At 39.8% G+C, this 19,946-nt stretch overlaps 2 protein-coding genes across 2 annotated transcripts in view; both read right to left on the reverse strand.

Moving 5' to 3' along the window:
- LOC134201268 (uncharacterized) overlaps positions 1-19,946 on the reverse strand; it is a 395,935-nt gene that overhangs the window by 230,668 nt on the left and 145,321 nt on the right. The gene's annotated exons all lie outside the window — the stretch shown is intronic.
- LOC733001 (serine proteinase-like protein) lies at positions 442-18,454 on the reverse strand. Its single transcript, NM_001046997.2, is given in 9 exon segments — positions 442-729; positions 1,056-1,219; positions 3,223-3,384; positions 5,320-5,429; positions 7,217-7,347; positions 8,735-8,888; positions 9,242-9,393; positions 11,422-11,560; positions 18,271-18,454. Coding segments are annotated over 8 exon segments (1,200 nt in total). The 5' UTR covers positions 11,557-11,560; positions 18,271-18,454; the 3' UTR covers positions 442-537.

A 19,946-nucleotide genomic window follows, 5' to 3' on the forward strand; every position in this document is an offset into this window, starting at 1 on the left:
ATACTAGGGGCTCTCTCCGGCTCCGCTCGGGTCTTTAACAAAATTTTTAACGATATTTAACGTTGTTTTATTTAAAAAAATAAAAGAACACTTATTGCGGCATAACTATAATAGTTAGACATATGCTGTCGCAACACTTTTTGTAAATAATAATGTGTTCTACAAAGTCTTAGTACATTATTTTATTCTATCATGAATAGTTTTCGCAGGGCACGCGATGTATAGAATATTTTAGGTAATTTTTTTACACCTTGGGTTACATTATTGGAGTTTTAGTAAGGATCCCTAATTTTTTTCAAAAAAGATTATAGCCTATGTCACTCGGGAATAGTGTAGCTTCCGAACAGTTAAAGAATTTTGCAAATCGGTTCAGTAGTTCCGGAACTTATTCAATACAAACAAACAAACAAATCTTTCCTCTTTATAATGTTAGTATATTTGTTTTTATTTTTGTTTTTATTGCGTAGGTTTAATCAGTAAATAAAATAAAACACGTGCGTTTTAAAAATTTGCGGACGTTTTTATTTTGGGAATGTCTTAAATAGTGTAAGTGGTGGTTCCGTAACCCCACGCGTTCATCTTCCGGTCGACCCAAGACCTCATGCGGGCCACGTTGGCGTAGACCGCGGGCACGTCCTTCTGCCCGCACCCGATGCCCCAGGCGACCAGCCCGGCCAACTTGTAGCGGCTGTCACCTATGGGACAGGCCAGGGGGGCTCCACCGTCGCCCTGGGGGACACGGGGGATGACATTGGAATTAACAAACAAAGACATGAGTGGAAGAAGCGGTTAAGTTTTTTTTGCTTAAATAGGTGGACGAGCTCACAGCCCACCTGATGTTAAGTGGTTACTGGAGCCCATAGACATCCACAACGTAAATGCGCCACCCACCTTGAGATATTAAGTTCTAAGGTCTCAGTATAGTTACAACGACTGCCCCGCCCTTCAAACCGAAACGCATTGCTGCTTCACGGCCGAAATAGGCAGGGCGGTGGTAGCTAGCCGTGCGGACTCACAAGAGGTCCTACCACCAGTAAACTCTAACGCGCTCTCACCTGGCAAGTGTCCCTGCCCTCCTGTCCCCCGGCGCACACGAAACTGTCGTGCAGACGGAACCTGGTCCCAAGTCTGGTTCGCTGCAGCAGCGAATTGCAGCGAGGGTTCGGCACCATATCGATTTCGATTTTCTTCAGTATCACCGCGTATCTGCCCTGGAGACCTAAATGACACCGCATGTATGGAGATAGGACCCTGTGCTGATACTAAACCAAGGGCATGAGGTGAAGTTTTTAATACGCTTTTATTGGTAGTTTTCCAATTACAGCACAAGAGCGCATTAAGCGGCATAATGCTCAACGTTGAATGTTCCAACTACAGCAACGCTTCGCACAATCGAGCACTCTCAAAAGTACTGCTCTCGCGTGATGCTCGCAATCGATACCGACTCAGTGACAGAAAATTGACAAGTGTTTTTTTCTTTAAGTTGGCATTGATCGAAATTTTGTTTATATTATCGTTAGTAATATTATTTAATGTTGAATAAAATTGTAAGGCTTTCGTTTCGTCGTAGTTTCTTAGAAATATTCAATGTTAATTAAAACTGTGCTAACTTAGCGCACTCTGCTGATGCATTTGAAAACTAATTCACGTTCCAATTAAGCTTCAGCATAATTCGGCATTGTGCGTCACTGAGTCGCATTATGCTCTGTAATTGGAAAACTACCATTAGCTTCAGACGTATGTTAGTATGTAACGGAATCTTTGAACATGATTTTGATGTCCTTCAAAACGTCGGATTAACTAGAAATTTGGTATACTTATTAAGGACCCGATGACAATACAAAATATTAAAAAAAATTGTAAAAAATTGAAATTCAACCAAAAAAATTAAAAATAAATAATAGTTCAAAAAAACCATTTAACAAAATACGCTTTTATAGAAAATCTAACTCAAAAGTAGAAAACAAGTGTTAATAAATTTGAATTAAAAATAAAGTAAGAAAAAATGATTTTATTGTAAAAAAAAAAGCGTGGGGTGCACGGTATCGGTAGTTATAAATATTTCATGAACAGATATGAGTAGAAGGGTTATTTTGATAATATCTTGAAAAGCACCAAACGCTTTTATTAAAATACAATAACTGCTTTATACGTAAATGACAGGCAATAACCATATTCGATGCGCAAAAAAAATATATTTCTAGGTCTATTAAAATCATTTCAATCCTACAGCTAGATTCGTTAAAATATATTTTTTTTCAGATATTTCAACTTTAAATTAGTCTACTGTAAAGTTCACGAATTGTCGCTTAGTCACGTTTGCCTTTCAAGCGTCGATATATATTATACTTATATATCTAATATATAAAATTCTCGTGTCATGGGGTGCGTGATTGAACTCCTCCGAAACGGCACGACCGATTTTCGTGAATCTTAACGTGCATATCGGCCAGGGTGGAGAATCGGACAACATCTATTTTTCATCCCCCTAAATGTTAAGGGTGGTCCACCCCTAAATTTTATATTTGATTTTTTACACAATTTTTTATTTATTTTTTATGATACAGCATACAAAAATACGTATAACCCTAAATTTTCATCCCTCTACGATCATCCCTTACTTTTTTATTTGTTAATCCTTACACACTTACAATAAGTTAGTTTTTTTTTCTACACTAGGAATTCCCTAGAAATCTTATATATATGGCAAAACAACGTTTGCCGGGCCAGCTAGTAGGTATATATCGCCTTTTCGCATTAAAAGTGTACAATTTCCAAAAATGTTCGAAATTGAGTTAATATGCGTAAACATTTGATATCACCGGTATCTTTCTTATCATTACTGTCAAAAGAGCGTAATTTAGTTTTACTTTTTTTTTTAGTTTACCTATGTTTTGACTACTATTAACAAAATTAATATACATATAATTTTATCTTACTTTAAAAGACTGATAATGGAACTGGTAAAAAATAAAATATAAATGTTGCAAATAAGATTAATAATTAATAACCGTGGAAGTCAATCGTGAACATTGGTTAAGTACGTGTATTTCATTAGAAAAATCGGTACCCGCCAGCGGGATTCGAACACCGGTGCATCGCTACATACGAATGCACCGGACGTCTTATCCTTTAGGCCACGACGACTTCAGTTTATATAGATTTTATAGATTTCGGTTAGTTAGTTTTGTTATTTATCCCGAGTTTGACGCGTAACATTACCAAAGACGTCCTTCCCCCAGCCGTTGGCGACGCAGTTCTTGCTGGTGTCGAAGCTATCCCCCGGGTCCGGGAGGCAGATCATGTTGATGTGCTCGGCGAGGTTGAAGGGCGCGTGCATCCGCAGGAGCGCCACGTCGTTCTTAAGGCTTTTCGTGTTGAAATCTGAGGAAACGGTGAAACTCTTTACTGGTGGTAGGGGCCTTTTTTTTATTGCTTAGATGGGTGGACGAGCTCACAGCTCACCTGGTGTTAAGTGATTACTGAAGCCCATAGACATCTACAACGTAAATGCGCCACCCACCTTGAGATATAAGTTCTAAGGTCTCAGTATAGTTACAACGGCTGCCCCACCCTTCAAGCCGAAACGCATTACTGCTTCACGGCAGAAATAGGCAGGGTGGTAGAGGCCTCTTGTGAGTCCGCAGGGGTAGGTACCACCACGCCGCCTATTTCTGCCGTGAACAGGGCCGGATTTAATACTGCTCCTGTGCACCGGAAAAAAATCCGCCCCAATACTGAAATTTTACCTAAACTTATAGTTTGTATGTTTTATTTTTCAAAATTAAAATAACGAATTTATTGCAGAAACTTTATCATATCTTATAATAGATATTCCAAAAACATAAATAAATATTTGTTTTTATTCTAACAATTATAAATTTTGCACTAAGGGACACTCATAACTATATTACATAAATAAAACAAAACTAATTAAATGTCTTTAATTCCAGAAAATGTAAAACTCAATTATTATTTTAAATGTACAAGGAAATAAATTGATTAAATCATTTTGATTATTAATTTTTACCAAAAGTGCCAAGATTATAATTCACAAATAATGGATGAATTGAATTTGTTGAATAATTATCAATTAAACAGAAAATTATTAATTAACAATATTGAGCTATCTTGATAAGACTAAAAAAAATTTTTACTCGCAAAATTTTGCTGCCCTAAATAATTTGCCGCCCTGGGCACTTGACCCGACTGCCCCTAGTGTAAATCCACCAGTGGCCGTGAAACAGTAATGCGTTTCGGTTTGAAGGGCGGGGTAGTGGTTGTAACTATACTGAGACCTTAGAACTTATATCTCAAGGTGGGTGGCGCATTTACGTCGTAGATGTCTATGGGCTCCAGTAACCACTTAACATCAGGTAGGCTGTGAACTCGTCCACCCATGTAAGCAATAAAAAATAAATAAATAAAGTTAATATCCAAATTTGCTGTGAACTTGTGGTGGTAGATGTGGCGGGTAGCCATCATACAACGCAAGATAATTGACAGATGCGGTGAGTCGAGACTGAGCTTGAATACTGGCGACACGCACGCAGCATTCAAGCTCAGTCTCGACTCACCGCAGACTTCGAGCAGCACTGGCGACACGCACGCAGCATTCAAGCTCAGCCTCGACTCACCGCAGGCTTCGAGCAGCACTGGCCCTTGCAAGCTAATCTCAGCACGGACAACGCTAACTAAAAATGACACGACCTCCAGTCTCGGAGGGGAGTGATGTGGCGGGTAGCCATCATACAACGCAAGATAATTGACAGATGCCTGAATCTCGCTTACGACATTTTCAAGATAAAGCGCATATATACAAGTTCCGAACAACAACATTCGGGCCGTCGGTCTACCGAGCAAATATCACCCGCTCGGTGGAAGATCTTTCCTTTCGTCGTTAAGACTCCCAAAGTAGATATGGAACGCATGATATTTGACAGATGCCTAAATCTCGCTAACGACATTCTCATGATCGACTCTTGCATATCGAGGGGTGAGCCGGTCACCGTCCGCATCGAACCCGTCGCTTGCGACGAAGGGCTCGACGAGAGAATTAACCCTCAGACACAGCCCACTGAGTTTCTCGCCGGATCTTCTCAGTGGGTCGCGTTTCCGACCCGGTGGGAGATTGGTAGACTCAGCAAAGCACTGCTCTTGCTAGGGCCAGTGTTAGCAACACACCCGGCTTGAGCCCCGTGAGCTCACCTACACGTCACGGAGAAGCTGATATAGCCTCTCAAGGCGATCAGCATAGGTAGGGGAAAAAATAAAGAGGGGTTAAAGGCAACTGAAAGGGTTACTGAGCAAATCTCTGACCTTCGTGTATGATTATTTCCTCGACGAGTCTCACTTGGTGGTCCAGCATTTCCTTGATGGTCTGGGTGTCCCATTCTCCGGCTCTCGCCCTCAAATTGCCCGGGGCGTACCTGTGTTGTTTGAAGGCATTCAAATCCATGTGTGTTCGTTGGTAGTAACGCCATCCGATAGACACAATTGGTTAAAGGGACCCTTGATTTTATGTGAGGGCTTCGCGTTGTCAGGGGGAGGAATGGGAGGAGTATGGCGAAAAATTACAACTTCTATGAAGGCTTTTTACTGGTGGTAGGACCTCTTGTGAGTCCGCGCGGGTAGGTACCACCATCCTGCCTATTTCTGCCGTGAAGAAGTAATGCGTTTCGGTTTGAAGGGTGGGGCAACCGTAGTAACTATACTTGAGACCTTAGAACTTATATCTCAAGGTGGGTGGTGCAGTTACGTTGTAGATGTCTATGGGGTCCAGTAACCACTTAACACCAAGTGGGCTGTGAGCTCGTCTAACCATCTAAGCAATACATCGATCCTTTGCCGAGTTCGACGAGTACGGTTACCGGGGTCCCTACTCCTAATGTTAGAGCTGAAGGCCTTTAATGCAAGAGTTATTGGATCTGATAGATCCGTAAGGACGTGTCTCTTCCATTCTCTTCTATCAGCCGTCATCTCAACACGCACTTCTCTTTCTCTCATATCATCATTCACATATTCCGCACATGTTTTTTAAAATTTATTGCTTAGATGGGTGGATGAGCTCACAGCCCACCTGGTTGTTAACTGTGGTTACTAGAACCCATACGTAAATGCCGCCATCTTAAGATAAGAGTTCTAGGGTCTCAAGTATAGTTACAACGGCTGCCCCACCCTTCAAACCGAAACGCATTACTGCTTCACGACAGAAATAGGCGGGGTGGAGGTACTTACCCGTGCGGACTCACAACACGTCCTACCACCTAAGTATGCTGCCTACAAGGGGAATGAAAAAATTAAAAATAGATCTACTGTCGATTGACTAATATGTACGTGTCACTACAGACATTATGCAACGCCTATTTCTTTTTTTTTTTTTCAAAGCTATGGTGATAGTCTGAATGAAGTTTCACTACATAGTATAAAACAAAGTCGCTTTATCTGTATCTATACCCATATGTATGCTTAAATCTTTAAAACTACGCAACGGATCTTGATGCGGTTTTTTTTAATAGATAGAGTGATTGAAGAGGAAGGTTAATGTGTATAATAACATCCATCCTAATAGTGGAGAAATACTGTTATCAATAATAAATTACAGTTCCCTAAGCGAAGCGAGGGCGGGTCGCTAGTCAATACTTTTATACTTAATATTATAAAGAGGAAAGATTTGTTTGTTTGTTTGTTTCGAATAGGCTCCGAAACTACTGGACCGATTTGAAAAATTATTTTTCCATTAGAAGCCGACATTGTCCCTGATGAACATAAGCTACTTTTTTAAAAAAAAAAATTATTTTTTTTATTTTATTTTTTTTGGTTTCATGTGTGTTTTAATGTTTCCGAAGCGAAGCGAGGGCGGGTCGCTAGTAATATTATAAAGAGGAAAGATTTGTTTGTTTGTATTGAATAGGCTCTGAAACTACTGAACCGATTTTAAAAATTCTTTCACTGTTTGGAAGCTACACTATTCCCGAGTGACATAGGCTATAATTTTTTTTTTTAAATTAGGGATCCTTACTAAAACTCCAATAATGTAACGCAAGGTGTAAAAAAATATTCTTTACATCGCGTGCGCTGCGAAAACTATTGATGATAGAATAAAGTAATCTATACTAATACTAGCTGACCCGGCAAACGTTGTATTGCCTTAAATAAGATTTCTAGGGAAATTCTAGTACTGTATAAAATAAACAAAATAGAAAGCTCCACTTACTTGTAAGCGATGTGAGCGCCAGTCATGACGACTTGAGGATGTATCAGGACTCCTACTCCAGCGTACGATTCGTTCAAAGCGTCCAGCAGAGCCACCACCCAGGGGAACTCGCCGAACTGAGCCTCCGTACCCTGAGGAAGAGTCAGCTGTCCTCAAACCTTCTGATTTATCTCACCAGGTGGAAACTTGATAACTTTCCAAGGCCTTTCAAAATGGCGTCGTATTCACGTGAAGATAAAACTCATAAATATATTTCTAGAACGACTTTGGGTCCTTAGTAAGAAATCTAAATAAAAATATCTTATCTTATACGTTTAAACGAGCAATTCTTGTATATTAATATATATGTAGGTATATAATCTGAATCTCGGAAACGGCTCCAACGATTTTCATAAAATTTAGTATACAGGGAATTTCGGGGGCGATAAATCGATCTAGCTACGATTTATTTACAGAAAATGTTGTTTTATTCGTTTTTTCAATAATCAACTCTTCCCGACATCTATTGGCGAATAATAATACTATTTTTCTTATTTAAGGGCAACTAACCGCTTTAAAGACACAACAAGATGGCGTTATAAAAAAAAAATCGTCAGTCACCGTCTAGTATAAATTAAAATACCCTCTGATGCTTTTGAAAAGTAATAATGTTAATAATATTAACTCGGTACGCACGTATGTTTGTTTATATGAATATATTATATATTTTGAACGTCCTTTCGATTGACTCCAAGACGTCAGATCATATTGACAATTCTCACGCGCGTCAAGGACCGATGTCCACACAATAGTACTTGTCTTCATCGAACATGTCGATTAGGAGGAAGAGTTCGATGATCGAACTAGCCCATAGACACAGGCCACTGAGTTTCTCGCCGTATCTTCTCAGTGGGTCGCGTTTCCGATCCGGTGGTAGATTCTGCGAAGCCCTGCTCTTGCTAGGGCTAGTGTTAGCAAATTCGCTCAGGTTACCAATAATTACCTGGAATAGGCCCTCAGGCTACCAGCCTGATAGGTAGGGAAAAACAAAAAGCACCCTTCTCCCGATTTGCTAACGCTACCCCTAACAAGAGAATCCTTCGCAGAATCTACCTCCGGATCGGAATCGCGATTCACTGTGAGAAAGAGACTCAGTGGGCTGTGTCTATGGACTAGTTCGCACGTCGAACTCTTCTTCGGAGTCGAGTTCGACGAGGACGGTGACCGGTGCTTGAGGGTCCTCAAAGCATTGAGAGTGGATCCAGGGATCTGACAAGACATATTTCGGGCGACGGCGGCTTTACGTTGCCTCGTCGCCTTGATAAGCCTTGGCTTTGTTTCCCACAATTGTGCATTTTTTCAAATACAAAACGGTTATTAAACCACTGCCATTACGCATTTAAACCTGAAGAAACACTAAATAGACAAAATAAAACAAATCACACAACTTCACTCCTTACGCTCCCGCCAAAAAATCCAAGAACACCAAACAGCTACTTAGAAACTTCGCCCTGTGTACACTAGACATGTTCTACGTACCACCCCTCCGGTGATGGTCACTCCGACCCCCATGGGGTTCCTGTAGCCGCATCCCTTCAACTTCGAGGGGTCCGGCTGCGGCTTTGGCACGGGTTCCGTTATGGGATTAGTGCAGCAGATCTCCACGCTCTCTTGGCAGTCTTCTTCGCCGAACCTGAGGAGTTAGGACAGCTCCAACTGTAGCGGTCTCGGTCACAGGACGAAGGTATTTGAGGAACGGCGCGCGTGTAACTTGGTGCACGTGATTTTTTTATATGTAAAGATTGAGCACCGCTGGAATTGATGCGGAAATTAGGGCGGACCACATTGTATTACGTTGTTGCAGAGACTTTGATCAAGACTTCAAGTTGCCAAGCACATTCCGAAATAATTATCCCTAAGCCTGGAATAACGATGCCCAATCTTTAGTTTCCTCTCCTCGGTGTGGTGCAAATCCTAGACCAGGACTTTGGATTTCGCCACTGTCTTTTCCCCACAGCCTGGTCGCTAATAAAGAACGAGATATACCTGACATCCAGCACTCCCCACCCCGTCACGCTGGCGTTATTAACGTCCACCCCTTCATTGTTCTTGTTACACAAATAGTAGGGGACGCATTTGCAAGATTCCCCGTTCTTATCCGTAAACACGCTGTTGCTCTCCGTAGGCTTAACGATGATCTGTGGGGAATAGAACGTTGAAGACTTAGTGCAGGGTTCTATCCACGTGATTTATTTGGGAAACCAACAATACAAAACAAACATATGAACACTTTTTTACTGATGGTAGGACCTCTTGTGAGTCCGCGCGGGTGGGTACCACCGCTCTGCCTATTTCTACCGTGAAGCAGATGCGATTCGGTTTGAAGAGTGGGGCAGTCGTTGTAACTATACTGAGACCTTAGAACTTATATCGCATGGAGGGTTTTTTTTTTCCACAGGAGAAAATCGCCGGATCCCCGTATGTGGGAGTTGAACCTCACTAAAAACTCCTGTTGCTCACAGCCGGCGCCCTACCCCGGACCGGGTGGGACAGTCGGAGCTATTGAGACGGCGGGACAGGGTTTACGCAGAGCATATTACATCCATCCCGCCGTCCCCCAGACGCCGGACCGGCGGCCGCCAGCGACACGACCGCCGGTTCCCTCGGTATCGCAAGGTGGGTGGCGCATTTACGTTGTAGATGTCTATGGGTTCCAGTAACCACTTAACACCAGGTGGGCTGTGAGCTCGTCAACCAACCTATGCAATAAAAAATTCTGTTCTCAATTCGATCACAGACTTTGAACAATAAACAAAAGAGTTTATATGAGTGTGTGTGTCAAATACACGGTAGTGTGTTTAATGTATTTTTCATACAAATTTAAAAAAAAACTATTAACATTCTGCACTCCATGTATTTATTTTCTACTAGAGGTCCTGCAGTAGTCGAAATTCGACTATAATTAATTGGAATTGTAAGTTTGTACACTATTATGATTTTATACTTCTATAATCACAAATTTCGCCAAGATTACACTATAAAAAAATATTAATAATTAAAACAATATTTAATCTATTCTCAATTTGACAACAGACGTCAAGAACAAAAGTTTGACAATAAATAGTATGCATGCGTGTGTGCGTCAAATACATGGTATGTAGTGTGTGTAATGTTTTCTTTATTGATTTAATGTATCTTTTATGCATTATTTAAAAAAAATATTAGCATTGTGCACTTCATCTCTATATTCTCTATAAGTGTGGGAAATTTCATACTCCTCCGTCCGCGCAATTTTTGTAAAAAGGGGTACAAAGTTTTTACTTCACGTATTAATATATAGATATAGATATGAACAATGTAATAATAATTTTGCTTATTTACACATAAATAATAAGAATAATAAGAATAAGCAATTTACGTATAAAACATACTTAAAAAACCTATGAAACATAAATATATAATTGAAGTAAATACCAATTTCAGAATTTACCCTAACACAAATTATACTGGTTGTTAGGTAATTTAAAAATAAATAATAGTTAAAAAACTAACAAAATACGCTTTTATAGAAAATCTAACTAAAAAATATAAAATAAATTTTAATAAATTTGAATTTAAAATAGTGCAAGAAAAAATGATTTTACTGTAAAAAAAGCGTGGGGTGCATGATATCAGTAGTTATAAATATTTTATGGACAGATATGAGTAGAAGAGTTATTTTGATAATATCCTGAAAAGCTCCCCACGCTTTTTTTTACAATAAAATCATTTTTTCTTACACTACTTTTAATTCAAATTTATTAAAGTTTATTTTCCATTTTTTAGTTGAATTTTCTATAAAAGTGTATTTTGTTAGTTTTTTTTAACTATTATTTATTTTTCATTTTTTAGTTGAATTTCAATTATTTCAATTTATGTTTTTTTTTTTTATATTTAATTGTCATCGGTCCGTAAGCAAATTTCGAGTTAATCCGACGTTTTAAAGGGGGTCAAAATCATATTCAAAGATTCCGTTACATACTAACATACATACGCCTGAAGCTAATAAAAGCGTATTAAAAAAGCTCTTTAATCCTTATTAAGAACGAACATTTTAACGAATTTATGTTCTTTCTTCATCCTGGAGTCAGTAATCCTAATCTCGTGTCCCGAAAAACCTGAATTTTCTACCAAGTAGACCGTCATCTGTAGCTAATAGAAGACGCAATGATGAAGTTGAGGCTTACGTCTTCCAGGTTCCCCGTGCCGGGCTTCGCCGGCGTGGGGGGCGTTCCGAAGATGTTCAGAAGCAAGGCAGGGTCTAAGGTCGTGTCCTGGGCGAGACCGACTGTTACCAGCACCGCCAGCAAAAGCGAACGCATTGCGCTGAAACAAACATTTTTTTATTTTATTTTTTCTACATATTCTAGTAACCTTAAGAAGTTATTCTAGATTCACCGAATTAGTAGGTGAGCTCACGGTGCTCCAACCTGACGACATTGCTAACACTGACCCTAGCAAGAGCAGTGCTTCCCAGAATCTACCACCGGATCGGAAACGCGGTCCACTGAGAAGATCCGGCAAGAAACGGTGTCTTTGGCTAGTTTTGGTTTTGTCCGAGATGCTGTGCCTTTAGTTCCATACGCTTTTTTGGTTGACGTGACAACGTCTTATAATTCGATGGAGCCGGCTGCACGCACAAAAAAACATGACTCGTGCGGCGTTACCTCGCTCTGAGGCGTTCCATTTAAGGCTTGAAGTGCAAGCGAGAGCGCGTAACGAGCGACAAAGAGGCACAATCGGCCTCCGCGTTCGGCAGTGTTCGACATCTGTCTCTCTCCTACTTGAGCGAGCGATGCATCCGCGTGGACAGCTGCTATACAATAATACATTTACATGTTTTCGTCAAGTATGAAGTTCAGTGAAAAGTGAATGTGGTGTCAATTGTCCATACAAAATATCTATCAAACAAATAAAATTAAAATTTTCTTTTGAAAAATGAAACCATTCCATCAGTATTTTCTTATGACGTTGTCACGTTCAACTATCGTCAGTAAACCGACTTTACAGACAACCGATATTTTTTTTGTTGTTGTTTGGGTAGGTGGAGCTCACCTGATGTTAAGTAGTTACTGGAGCCCATAGACATCTACAACGTAAATGCGCCAACCACCTTGAGATATAAGTTCTAAGGTTTCAAGTATAGTTACAACGGCTGCATTACTGCTTCAACGCAGAATTAGGCGGGGTGGTGGTACCTACCCGCGCGGACTCACAAGAGGTCCTACCACCAGTTGATCTCTAGTAAGATCTCCATCTTCTGTAAGATTACGAAAACTTACTAGATGACGTTAGTTGTTTTCGTATTGCATTATTTCCTAGTGCCGATATTAGCCAAAAGATTCCTTGCGCGGTATCTGGGTGCGGTTAGGTTAAGTATTAAGCCTTCGCTCATTAAAATAAATTGTTAGTTTGACCTTTCCTTACATAATATGTCAGTATATAAACAAGTTTTCGTTCGAATCATCATGTCCCAATAAAATTATTACGTAAACACGATTAATGTTTTTAGTTGATTATCGATTCTGTCTGTTAGAAAAACGAATGAGATTTGATGTAATCCCTAAAATATTCATGTGGCAAACCGCTCTAAGCCCGCGTAGGGGTTTTTTTTTCTTCCTACCTAAGCTGATAGCCTTGAGAGGCTATATCAGCGGAACCTTAACTAGTAGGTGAGCTCACGGGGCTCAAACCTGACGACGTTGCTAACACGAACCCTAGCAAGAGCCGTGCATCGCAGAATCTACCACCGGATAGGAAACGCGACCCACTGAGAAGATCCGGCGAGAAACTCAGTGGGCTGTGTCTAAGGATATATATATTTATTCTCTTTCATCTAAATGTAGATTTCATATCAAATCGAGCTATAGTTCAAAAGATAAACATTCCTACCACCAGCGCCATCTATCCAGCGCTAAAGTAACTTTGTCGGAATGGTCATGTTGCATTTTATAGGTTCGCAAAGTTTATTAACAAATGGGTTCACAATTCTCAAGTTTTAGATACATACAACACATAATATATTCTCTTAACATAATATATAGCAGACAGAAATCAAAAAGAAAGAAAATTGAATAAATCTGATCTGATATTACGCGCCATAAAGTATGATCCAAACTAGATACGTCTAGAAATTTACAAGATAACCAATAATAAGTGTATTATTATAATAGTTAAGTAGGATAACTTTCGCTTGACAGAATTGGCGCGCAAACTTAATTATGACGACACTGATATTAAAATACTTTACGACATAACTTTTCAGAACTCTTTTAAATTTTATAAGCGCTTAAAATAATAAATAACCTAATATAAACCGGCCATGTTAACTGTGACGTCATTCAAATTAAAATGGACGACAAAACATTGAATTAAAATAAATAGGCACGCTATTGATCGTAGTGTTTAGATTTACGCGCCATAACTTCATAGAACTCAAAATTCATATTTAATAAGCGTTGTTTGAAAATCGTATTCTAATTAAAACATTGATTGAATGTTCGTTTAGATTTTATTAAGGTGCTACTTCATTAAAGTTTATTGGATGTTTTTTTGTGATTTTTGTTATTTGTCTGTCGATTGCTTGTTATACGGATCTTCGTGTAGGTTAACTTCTCGGTAAAGGCGCGTAAGGTTAACGAGTTGAAAACCGGTTCTCATCTCGATTCTTCGGTACGAGGAAAATTTATATTTTATTCGCGAATCTTGTTAGCATTGCATCAAATGTTTGTATGTGAGCGAAGCAAAACACAATTAAAAACAACATTATTAAGTTTTTTTTTGTTTAGTTTTTTTCGGCGCCACGATAGCGCGCGGATTTTTGCTCCACACAGCAACATCGCAACAGTTTCCGATTTTAAACATTTTGATTTTGAACAGTTTTTTTTTTTCAATTGTTTAAACATTTCAAAAAAATATGGGACGCAGACAACAATGGCGTCGCAAGAAGCCAATCGCCATACTTGTGATGCGAAGTAGAAGATGTAATAACAGAATGACCTCGAGTTAATGTACTATTTTGCCTCAGATTGAGGTAAACATCGAGTGACGCTAAGATTACCTCGTATTCGAGTGGAGGCGCTGAAATTTGTGAGTAACGTCTTAAACATTGACTGACTCGGTGGTGCTGTAGTTAGCGACTGTGACGGTTGCGTCGAGGTCGTGAGTTCGATTCCCGCATCGGGCATACCATTCGTGCGACGAACAGGTTTATTTGCGCTTTGTCTGGGTGCTTATTATTTATATATGTAAATACTAGCGATCCACACTCGCTTCGCTTCGGTGCGCTACGTATTCTACATACATCCTACTAATCCTGCGTTAAGAATGTATGGATGTATATTTGTTACTCTTTCAAGCAAAAACTACTGAACGGATTTTTATGAAACTTTACAATAATATAGCTTACACATCAGAATAACACATAGGCTATTTATTATTTGTAAAGGTATAGTGTGAATTACTCAAAATATAACGATATCTTTTTTTGGGTTTTTTGTTGCATAGATTGCTGGACGAGCTCACAGCCCACCTGGTGTTAAGTGGTTACTAGATCCCATAGACATCCACAACGTAAATGCGCCACCCGCCTTGAGATATAAGTTCTAAGGTCTCCAGTAGATCCATACCATCTATTCGCTTAGATAAATCCCGGATAGAATGGAAAGCAGTCAACGTCGCCCAACACACGTCATTTCGGATCTTCCCGATCCACTAACGGTGCTTTTAGGAACCTCAAGCACCGGTCACCGTTCCTGTGTCTGTGGGTTAATTTACTCGTCGAGCCCTTCGTTGCAAGCGACGGGTTCGACGAGTAAATTAACCCACAGACACAGCCCACTGAGTTTCTCGCCGGATCTTCTCAGTGGGTCGCGTTTCCGATCCGGTGGTAGATTCTGCGAAGCACTGCTCTTGCTAGGGTTAGTGTTAGGCAACGTCGTCAGCTTTGAGCCCCGTGAGCTCACCTACTACTAACGCTTACGCTGAAATAGCCTCTCAAGGCTATCAATATAGGAAGGAAAAAAAAATCGGTAAATATCATGTGAAAATCATTCAAAAAACAAATCGGTCTTGTTTTCTTAAATGTTATCTCCGAGATAACCTTTGGTCAGACTCGAAAACATGAACATTAAACTTTGTTATTATTATAGGAAATAAAACTTTTTTTTTAAAACGTTTTCGTATAGCTTACCGTTTCCCGCGATCAGATAAGTGTCGTCAGACAAAAAAGAGGCTCAATCTCTCGTAACTTTGATTACACGATAGGTAGTCAAAATTTGTTTTACGAATATGCATGCAGCAGAGATGCGAATGTTGCGATGGATGTGTGGAGTAACGAGAATGGATAGAATACGGAATCAATATGTCAGAGGAAGTCTGAATGTGGGACCTATGACAGAGAAGCTGAGAAGTGCGCGTTTGGGATGGTATGGACATGTGACGAGATGAAATGAAAATGAGGTTGGTAAGAGAGTGTTAACTATGAATGTGGAAGGATATAGAGGAAGAGGTAGATCTAAGAAGAAATGGATGGATTGCGTGAAACTCGTGAAAGACGATATGGGTAAGAGGGTAGTGAGCGAAGAAATGTTATATGATAGAACAGTATGGAGAGATAAAAACATGTTGCGCCGACCCCGGGTGACTGGGAGAAGGACAGGAGAATGATGATGATGATGATGATGATACAAAATGGCAAAATAGACACAGTGTAAGAGCGAATTATATTAAGATTGTTAGAGTAACTTTTATGAATGTGGGGTACGCTCAAAGTAAAATAACACAGTTTTTGGAAAAGTATTTTTTTATTTTTTTTATGCTCGATCGCCATCTTGACCATCTCTCTTCTGTCCTTTTCTTCCTAATACATTCATCCCTTTCACTCTAAACGTTCCATTTCCCACATGAATTTATTTGAGTTCAGCACGGGAAGTTACAGCGTATTTTTGTCGTGAAGCAGTAATGCGTTCAGGCCTAAAGGGCGGGTAGTCGATTGAGATGGGCCTTTACTTTTAGACAGACCTCATGTCGCAAGGTGGCGATAATCCCATAGAGATGTCTACAGCGCAATATGTCAATGCTACGCGCGTTTAATATTGAGCTCAAACAAATCGAATGCGAGGCATTTTGTTAATCTATACTTACCAATGCAGGATTGGTAAGAATGAAACGTATGAAAGAATGTGGAACGGAACGTTAAGATGTGAGCGAGAGGAAACGATAAGAAAGGGAATAGAGGAGAATGACAAACAAAAGGAAGATGGCGAAGATGGTTAAGGCGCTTCCGTACATATGGAAGTTCTTCCAGATACGCGCGGGGCTGTAGGTGAGCTCACAGGCTCGACTCGAGAGAATTTTGCTAACGCTAGCCCTTAGCAAGAGCAGTGCTTCGCATAACCTACCACCGGATCGGAAACGCGACCCACTGAGAAGATCCGCCGAGAAACTCAGTGGGCTGTGTCTATGGGTTAGTTCGCTGACTGAACTAGAACGGTGACTGGTGCTTGAGGATCCTAAAAGCACCGAGAGTGGATCCTGGGAATCCGACTAGACATGTTTCGGGAGACAGCGACTTTGCGTTGCCCCGTCGCGGTCGTATAAGTATAAAAACAATCACTCTAAAAGAATTGTGAATAAACAGTCTTCGAGGAAATACTACTGAAGTATCCATCGAACAAAGCACTGGACAAAGCTCCAATAGCAAACAGTAGGACGATTATTCTTATTATATAGGCAGTTAAAAATAGAAAAGACTCAACGTCTGTCCACAACCTGCCTACAAAGAATATTGCGGTATTTTGGTCATGTTGCACGCAGGGATACCAGCAATTTGGAAGGCCTTGTGGTGACCGGTAAAATAGAGGGGAAAAGGCCTAGGGGTAGAGGTCCCAAACGATGGTCGGACCAAATAGCGGAGGACATTCCACCAAGCTACAAAACGGGATCGATGGAGACAGCTGGTTGACGGAATAGGACGGAGTCACGATCCTCAGCAGTGAGGGACCGATCGAAGAGAGAGAGGTACAACTGAGATTTATTATTTTAATTTGAAAGAGTCTTTTAAGCTATTGCATAGCTTTTACCGGGGGCTTTTAGTGTGGCGACCGAATCAAGAAATTGCGTAACGAAAATAAAATCTAACACGCCCCACTCCGCCTATCATGTAACTCGCGTTCAACATATTCACACGTTGCGCGTTCACGCGTTGTGTATGTAGTGTTTGTGAATAAGCGCACGGCGTGACGTCACACTGCATGCGCATCATGAAAAGTCTGCCCATCTGTCTCTCTCGCGCGGTCTAGCTTCTGAGTGTGAAGGAGACAATTAATTAATGTTTAGCTTTCGTTCATGTTTATAAATAAGACGTGGTCTTATTTTATTATTATTTTAATATTAAATTATTTTTGTCTATTTATAATTGCATAAGTTGATGGAGAAAGCTATGCAATAACTTTACCGCGGCAGTCCACGAGTGCCACACATGTTTTTTTTAAATCCATGATCCGGATTCCCTGTTGTGCTCGCGGGCTATTTGTCGAAGGTCATCGTGGTAAAGGCATGTTACGCGTTGAGAGGTTCATCGTGTGCCCAAAATGACGCTGGGTATGAAAGGAGACGGTAATCTGAGGAAGGCAAGTCCTAAATAGCCTTGGTCTGACTGTGTGAATGAGGATATGCGTGAGATAACTGCTTAGTTAGATAAAGTCAAGAAGAATGGCTGTTTATTGTAATATTATTATAGCAATTAAAAAACTACTCATTAATCTTTTTTTAATACATTATTTTTCCGTAATGCGTTTATTTTTTAATTTGTTGCCGTGTTCGTAACATGTAATGTAATGACATTTAATGTACAATAATAATTTGTTTGGTTCTTTATTAGGTTCGTGAACTTTGAGTTATTGGCGGACTTAGCGACGCCGTTTTTGGTATTCAAACAAAACTGATACCTAAAAAGTCAGAACGGATACTTAATGGACGAAATAACCTATAAACTATAATAATAAAATTATAAAAAAAAAATCATTATCATTTACCTTCTTTTATTAAAACACTCTGAGAAAGAGAACATACAAAATTTTACGTCACTGTATTACGAAAACTATGCACTAATTAGCACATTATCACTTTTTTTTGTTTGATTACGTAAAATAAGGATAATTTTTTTTTTGGGTATTTTTATTGAAATGTTTCGTAGCGCGTCTAACCTTTACGGAGACCCGCTGACGACTGATTGACTTTTAAAATGTAATCTACACTGTCCTGCGTCTGAATAAAATATAAGGCCGGCCGTATATTGTCCGATGATGCTTCAGGTACAGTTTCAATCTGTTTAATCTGACTGAAAGATTGCGTCGATGGTGCAGTAATTAGCGGCCCTAACTATTCTGCTGTGGATTTGATTCCCACATCTGGCAAACAATCGTGTGATAAACTGGTTCGTTTCCTTTTGATCTGGGTGTTTACTAGCTATATATGTATATATTTAAACGTATATAAGTACACCTGGTGTTAAGTGGTTAGTGGAGCCCATAGACATCCACAACGTAAATGCGCCACCCAACCTGAGATATAAAAAAAAAAAGATATAACTTCTAAGGTCTCGGTTTAGTTACAACGGCTGCCCAACCCTTCAAACCGAAACGCATTACTGCTTCACGGAAGAAATAGGCAGGGTGGTGTTACGTACCCGTGCGGACTCACAAGAGGTCCTACCACCAGTAATAAAAGTGTTAATAATTTTTTTAAATTATTATTACATATAACAGAAGTTTTGGAACAGTGGAAGTTTTATTTTATGCGCTGCGATCTCTATTCTACATGTATTTCAACATCATCATCATCATCAGCCCACAGTCGTCCACTGCTGGACATAGGCCTTTCCCAATCCACACCACTGAGCCCGGTCATCGGGTCTCCTCTTCCATCTCTTGCCGGCCACCAGTCACATTAGCCAGGGGGCGTTCCACTTTACGTCGCACTGTCCTTAATTACATTTTAATGTATACTAGTGGCCGACCGGTATTCGAAATTCGACTATAAAGTTGATTGAAATTATAAGTTTGATCATTATTAGGGTTCTGTTGTCAAAGTCTATTTATTATACTTCTTTAATTACAGATTTTGCTAAGATTACACTTTAGACAAATATTAATAAAGACAAACAATATTAACCTATTCTCAAGTCGACCACAGACTATAAGGAATACGAAAAGTTTGACAATAAACAATAATGCATGCTTGTGTGTGTCAAATACATGGTAGTGTGTGTAATGTTTTTTTATTGATTTAATGTATTATTTATGCATAATTTAAAAAAAATATTAACATTCTGCACTCTTTCTCTATATTCTCTATAAGTGTGGGAAATTTCATACTCCTCCATCCGCGCAATTTTCGTACTAAAGGGTACAAAGTTTTTGCTTCACGTGTTAATGTATAGATGCTCTTGATCTTTATAAATAACATCCACAAACTTTTTAATTTTATTTATTTTCGATCGGTCTCGGGCAATTAACTATCAATTAACAACGATAATACAACAATTAACTACTATTGCGCTGGCGCTATGATCTCAAGATGGATCCGGTATTTATGGCCTCTGATAATAAGTTCAACCATTCATCCCGGCGCTGCACAGCGCCTGGTCAGTCCGGGACTTGGAGCTCACGCAAAATCTCCTTCCATAGCGTCAGAACAGCTAAAACTCGAG

The sequence above is a fragment of the Bombyx mori genome, chromosome 24, assembly GCF_030269925.1.
Source record: "Bombyx mori chromosome 24, ASM3026992v2".
NCBI lineage: Eukaryota > Metazoa > Arthropoda > Insecta > Lepidoptera > Bombycidae > Bombyx > Bombyx mori.